Raw genomic sequence first — 6,660 nt, forward strand, 5'->3', positions numbered from 1 at the left:
GGAACAACCCTGGCCTCTGAGGACACCAGTCTGGCCCACTACATCCAGTACCACACATGTACCACCCGGGCTCACCTACCACCATGCCAGTATGGGCCCAGCATTCCCAGTACAATGCCAGCCTGAGCCATGGGTCTTCAAACACGATCCCAATACAGGTCAGTGTTCTAGTATGAATTCCAATGCTCCCAGTACAATGCCAGACTGGGCCACAGCTTTCAGAGCATGACCCAGTACAGCAGTAATGTTCGCAGTAAGGTGCCAGCCTAAGCCACGTCTTCAGGCATGAACCCACTATGGGTCCAGTGCTTCCAGTACAGCACCAACACTGCCTGTGCTATGCCAGTCTGGATCACAGCTCTTCAGCTAGGATGCCAGTATGACCCCAACGCTCCCAGTGTGGGCCCTGCACTCTCAGTACAATGCCAGCCTGAGCCACAGCTGCCATCCAGATCCCAGTATGGACTCCAGTGCTCCCAGTATGATGCCAGCATGACCTACATTAAACTAAGATCTGAATATGAGCCCCAGTGTTCCCAGTATGGACCCAGTGTCCCAGTACAGTGCCAGTCTGGGCTGCAGTTCTCCGAGTATGAGCCCAGCATGGGCCTCATGCACTCCCAGTGTTCCCAATATGCACCTTAAGGCTCCCAGTATGGACCCTGAGCCTCTGAGTGCAGCTCCAGCGCTCTCCCAGTGTGGTCCTAAGGCTCCCAGTACAGGCTCTGAGGGTCCCAATGCACTTCCAGTGCTTCCAGTACAGGCTCTAAGGCTTCCAGTATGGGACCTATAGCTTCAAGTGCAACCCCAGTGCACTCCCAGTGTGGCTCCCAATGATTCCAGTACAGGTCCCAAGGCTCTCAGAGCACTCCCGGTACAGGCTTCAGTCCTCCTCCAGTGCACTCCTAGTGCTTCCAGTATGGGCCCCAGCACTACCAGTACAGGCCCCCATGCTCCCAGCACACGCCACCAGTTTTTTGCTCCAACCCGTCTTGGTGCCTCCTTGGGCCGAGCCCCCCAAATCCTTGGAATTCCCCTCAGAAATAATATCACCAGCCTGCCATCGCCTTTATTGGTGGGTGGGCACATTGGGTCACAGGATCAGGCCCCCCCCAGTGAACTCCATCCGCTGCCGAAGGAAGAGAGAGAAAGCAGGTGAGTGGGGGGGCCCTGGTGTCCAGAGCAGCAGGGGTGGGGGGACCCCAGGTCTGGGTGTACCTGCGGGGGAGCAACGAAGGCCAGCCAGTCAGAGGGGCGGGTGGGAAGCAGCCCCATGGCCTGGCACTTGTAGAGGGCCAGTGCCAGCCCCAGTCCATTGCCCACCAGGAACACCAGCCCCTGCAGTGCCCGCCGACTTGAGCTCTCCAGCGCCTTCAGTGCTGTGGGGAGGACAGGGCCAGATGGGGGGACCCGTCACTGTCACCCACACGCTGCACACCTGGCACCACAGGGAAGTACCAGGGGTACCGATGGGTGGGTGGGGAGTGGCAGGGGAGCACCATGGGGGAGAGCGTTGGGAGAGGGACAGGACAGACGGCACAGGGGTTCCTGCGGGGTGACTGGGGATGTGTGGGAGTGACCAACACGGGGGGGGGGGGGGAGGGGGGGGCTGTCATAGGGGTGACTGTAGGGGAATGCTGGGGGGCAAGTGATGTGGGGGTGACTGCTGGCAGATGCACAAGAATAACTGACATGGGGGCAACTGTTTGGGAACGTGTGGGGAAACTGATGTGGGGGTGACTGTCATAGGGACGACTGCTGGGGGACACGCGGGGATGACTGACATGGGGGCAACTGTTGCAGGACATGCATGGCAGAGGCTGTTTTAAGGACAACTGTGGGGGATACGTGGGAACGACTGTTGCAGGGCGAGATGCAGGACTGAAGACCACTGCAGGTACGTGGGGCAACAGTCACGCAGCAGGGGATGGCCACGGGGGGACACCTGGGGAGCCGTCACCTGCGTGGGGCTGTACTCACTGGCAGAGAGGGACATGAGGGCTTGCAGCGGGCGCCAGCCCATCATGCAGACCATCATGGCAGGGAAGATGGAGATGGTGTTGCCGGCCATGTACATGATGAACAGGTTCATGGGGATCTGCTTCAGCGGCGCCAGTGCCACGTCCCAGCAGCGCTGCAGGAAAAGAGGTGACCCGGGCGTCCGGGACGGGAACACACGGCTCTTCTACGGGGCCCAGGCATCTGGGACAGCGACCATCCCCCCTATGCGTGACCCAGACGCCCGGGGGTGTCCCTCCCAACCCCCCCCGGGTCGCCCCCACCCACCTTCTCCATGAGGATTTTGTCGCTCTCGTGGACGCCGCCCTCCCCCAGCTGCCGCTCGGCGAAGCCCAACGGCCCGCGGCCCTCGGCGGCTCCGCGGGGCCTGGGGGGAATAGAGAGACGCCGATGAGACCCCCTAACCCCCAAATCGCCCCCGCCCCAACCCCCCGGGCCTCACCGCCCCCCCGGCGCCGCCGCCAGCTCCAGCGACCACTTGAACCGCCGTCCCCGTACCGCCGCCGCCATTTTGATAACACCCGGATGGGGAGGGTCACGTGAAGTGTCACGACGGGGTCCGGGTGCCTTTGGCGCCACCCAGCGCTCCCTGACCCATAGCAACGCCATAGCAACGCCTGAGCGACGCCCGGCCCCATAGCGGCCCCATAGGAACCCGCAGGAACGCCACAGGAGCCCCAGACCAGCCCTGTGGCAACCCCGCGTCTCACAGCAGTCTCCGTCCTCACAGCAGCCGCACAGTCCTCCCGCGCCCCACAGACCCCTCCCGGTCGCTGCTGCCCTCGGAACCGCGGTGCCGGGGACGCGGGTTCCGCCCGGAACCGGTGGCGACGGACGCTTCTTCCGGTCCTTGGCTCAGCGCCGCGGTGGCGGCTGCGGGGGTGGGGAGTGGCCTTGTCTGCTGCCCGGCCCTCTCCCACCCCCTTTTGCGGTTTGGGGTTTCCTCACAGTCAGGAGCGGAGAGCGCACAGAAGCGAAACTGAGTAGCGTTGTCCGAAGGACTGTCCGCACGCGCGTCGGTCACGCACCAGGAAAAGATATGTGCAGACGTGCTGGTTTTGGCTGGGATAGACTTAATTTTCTTCATAGCAGAGTGTATGGGGCTGTGTTTTGCATTTGTGCTGAAAACAGTGTTAATACAGGGATGGTTTCATCACTGCTGAGCAGTGCTCACACAGAGTCACGGCCTTTTCCGCTTCCCGCACCACCCCAGCGGGTAGGCTGGGGGTGCGCAAGGAGGTGTGAGGGGGTGCAGCTGGGACAGCTGGCCCCAACTGACCGAAGGGATATTCCAGACCGGATGGCATCATGCTCAGCATATAAAACTGCGGGTAGAAGAAGGAAGGGTGGAATGTCTGGAGATGTTTGTGTTCTCAAGTAACCATTACATGTGATGGAGCCCTGCTTTCCTGGAAGTGCCCCTGAACACCTGCCTGCTGATGGAAAATAGTGAATGAATGCCTTATTTTGCTTTGTTTGCTTATCTGGGTTTTGCTTTACACATTAAACTGTCTTTATCTCAACACATAAATTTTCTTACTTCTATTGTACCAATTCTCTCCCACATCCCTCAGGGGGAGAGCAAGCGAGGGGCTATGACGTGCTTAGCTCCTGGCCAGGGTTAAACGACAACAGTAGACCACCTTGAACCCACTGCTGCCCCTGCATTTAGGCTGCTGAAGAGTACCCCATGGTCTTAGCCGCCTTTGCCAAGGCACACAAAGGGCCCTGCTTCTCTTCAGAGTGCCCTGTTGCATTTGTCTGGTTTGTAGACACCTGGGTGGTGTCCTGCTGCTCTCTGAATTTCCCTGTGTCTTTTGTCAGGTTTTTCCAGGACCCAAGCAGAGCCCTGGTTTCCTGAAGAGTTCCGTGGGGCCTTTTGTGGGTCCCAGGCCAGGCCGGGTTGTCCTCTGGAGAGCCTCAGAGCCTTGGCCAAGCTTTGCTGGTGTTCTGGTGGGGTCCTGCTTCTCTCCAAAGTGCCCTAAGGCCTTCAGTGGGCTTTTCTGGCACTGGTGAGGGGCCCTGCTGCCCTCCAGAGAGCCCCAGGGACTTTCCTGGCCCCTTTGCTAGGGCCTGTAAGGGTCCTTGCTGTCCTTCTGAGTGCCCCATGCCCTTTACCAAGCTTTTCTGGAGTCCAGGTGGGGCCCTGTTGCTGTCCAGATGGCCCCAGGTTCTTAGGGTTAGGGTCATTAAGGTTAGGGGTTAGGATTAGGCTCATGTTACAGGGCACCATTAGGGTTAGACGTTTGGGTTCAAGCTCAGGTTTGGCTTCAAGTTGTTAGGGTTCAGGCCTTGAAGCAAGCTTTTTTTTTTACTTTGGTGATGTACGCCATCCAGCCACAGTTACGATGTGGAAAGAAATGGGTAATTATTTGCCATCTTTGGACTGACCATGGCTTCAGATATGATCAGTTATTTTATCTTCTGAACATACATTCCTAGACATTACATACTACATTTAATACAACAAAAGCTACTGATCTTAAAGGATGCTTCTATTTAGTCCCTGGCACCCTGAGGATATTGTCAGACCAGATGTCCTCCTGAGTTCTCAGAGAAAGAAAGGGCCTTCTCTCACCTGCATAATCCTCTTAGGAGGAGGACTTCTGTGCTGTCTTCATGGAGACATTTGTCTTTCTCATACCTGTCTTGAGGTGTTTCCTTTTGTAATTTATTGTTGTTCATGCTGCTTAAGTGTTACTTAAGGTGCTTGGTATGTTACCTATGTAAAACTGTATGTTTGAACAAGTACCTAGGTTACAGTGACACTATTCAAGTTAGAATTAGATTTACCACATCTAAATCCTCTAAGGAGGACAGAGACTCATGATTTTACTATGTAAGCCTGATTACTTTGTGTGAACAATGCAGGCCTTACTAATGACTATGCCCTTGAAGAGAAACTAAAAGACTGATAAAAAGGGAACATCCTGCCCAGTAAGTGCTGAAAGCTGAGTAATTGCCAAAGAACCAGAAAGTCAGCAAAAATCTATGATAACTGGAGGAAAGGTGAAGAGAGCAGTGGGAGGTCGCAACTAACAGCTCAATTTATGACCAGAAAGACTTGCCTCCCCCTTTACCCTTTAAGTTTGCACAGAATAATAAAAAGACACTATAACTTTAAATTGAGACGAGGCATGTCATTAACGAATGAGGGTCAAAGTGATAAGAAATTGCCCAATGGCCATTACAGTAGATGTGTATTCGTGTAGTCTGAAGGGTATAAATACACTGAAGTTCTTTCGTGCAGGGTGCTATCTCTATGGAATTACCACCTAGCACCCATTTTTGCACAAACATGAAATAAATAAAATACCTCTGCTCTGTATTGTACACCAGGTAAATGATCCCACTTGTGGGACAACATGAACAGACCTTATAGCAGCCTTCCAGTGCTTAAAGGGGCTACAGGAAAGATGGGGAGGCACTTTATCAGGGGTGTAGGGATAGGACAAGGCGTAACAGTTTTAAACTGAGAGAGGGGAGATTTGGGTGAGATCTAAGGCAGAAATCCTTCCCTGTGAGGGTGGTGAGGCCCTGGCACAGGCTGCCGAGAGAAGCTGTGGCTGCCCCCTCCCTGGAAGGGTTCATGGCCAGGTTGGACGGGGCTTTGGGCAACCTGGGCTAGTGGAAGGTGGCACTGCCCGGGGCAGGGGGTTGGGGGTGCACAAGGAGCTGGGAGGGCACAGAGCTGGGACAGCTGACCCCAACAGACCAAAGAGATATCCCAGACATGATGCTCAGTAATAAAAGCTGGGGGAGGAAGGAGGAAGGGGGAGACATTCAGAGTGATGTCATTTCTCTTACCAAGTCACTGTTACACATGTGGAGCCTGGCTTTCCTGGAGATGGCTGAACACCTGCCTGATGATCGGACATAGTGAATAAAGTCCTTGTTTTGCTCTGCTTGTGCACGTGGCTTTTGCTTTTGCCTGTTAAACTGTCTTTATCTCAACCCATGAATTTTCTCTTTCACTCTTCTGGTTCTCTCCTTCATCCAACTGTAAGGGGCCTGAGCAAGGACTGTGCTAGGCAGGTCATTCTGTCCTCTCTTTCTTCTAGCATTGCCTTTATTCCTTCCCTGGCCTCTGATGACAGAATCACAGAATTGTCTAGGTTGGAAAAGACCTTGAAGTCCAACCATCAACCCAACATTAACACTTCCCAACTCCACCAGATCCTTCAGCGCTGGGTCAGCCCGACTCTTCAACCCCTCCAGGGATGGGGACTCCCCTCCTGCCCTGGGCAGCCCATTCCAACACCCAGCAACCCCTTCTGCAAAGAAATGCTTCCTAATATCTAGTCTAAACTTCTCTGGTGGAACTTAAGGCCATTATTTCTTGTCCTGGTGCTTGTTCCCTGGGTCAAGAGACTCATCCCCCCTCTCTGCACCCTCCTGTCAGGGAGTTGCAGAAGGCCAGGAGGTCTTCCCTCAGCCTCCTCCAGACTAAAGCCCCCCAGTTCCCTCAGCCGCTCCCCAGCAGACCTGTGCTCCAGACCCTGCCCCAGCTCCGTTTGCCTTCTCTGGCCATGCTCGAGTCATTCAATGGCCTTTTTGGGGTGAGGGCCCAAAACTGAACCCAGGAATCGAGGGGCGGCCTCATCAGTGCCGAGCACAGGGCTCAGATCCCTTCCCTGTCCC

The 6,660-nt window shown here is 55.4% G+C and overlaps 1 protein-coding gene across 1 annotated transcript; it reads right to left on the reverse strand.

The window, feature by feature from the left end:
• Positions 1 to 1,044: 1,044 nt before the first annotated feature.
• EMC4 (ER membrane protein complex subunit 4) lies at positions 1,045 to 2,551 on the reverse strand. Its single transcript, XM_074931930.1, has 5 exons — positions 2,462 to 2,551; positions 2,287 to 2,386; positions 1,981 to 2,134; positions 1,219 to 1,379; positions 1,045 to 1,129 (listed from the first exon to the last, which is right to left on the reverse strand). The coding sequence occupies exons 1-5, from the start codon at positions 2,527 to 2,529 to the stop codon at positions 1,094 to 1,096; spliced, it is 519 nt and encodes a 172-aa protein (XP_074788031.1). The 5' UTR covers positions 2,530 to 2,551; the 3' UTR covers positions 1,045 to 1,093.
• Between the last annotated feature and the right edge of the window lie 4,109 nt (positions 2,552 to 6,660).

Source organism: Athene noctua, chromosome Z (genome assembly GCF_965140245.1).
Source record: "Athene noctua chromosome Z, bAthNoc1.hap1.1, whole genome shotgun sequence".
NCBI classification, from domain to species: Eukaryota; Metazoa; Chordata; class Aves; order Strigiformes; family Strigidae; genus Athene; species Athene noctua.

Excerpts from the sequence above, each read along its gene's own strand:
- EMC4 (XM_074931930.1), bottom strand. The coding sequence starts at position 2,529 with ATGGCGGCGGCGGTACGGGGACGGCGGTTCAAGTGGTCGCTGGAGCTG. Across the intron at positions 2,135-2,286 it reads ACAAAATCCTCATGGAGAAG|CGCTGCTGGGACGTGGCACT; the intron begins GTGGGTGGGGGC and ends CTTTTCCTGCAG. Across the intron at positions 1,380-1,980 it reads CCTCATGTCCCTCTCTGCCA|CACTGAAGGCGCTGGAGAGC; the intron begins GTGAGTACAGCC and ends TCCTCCCCACAG.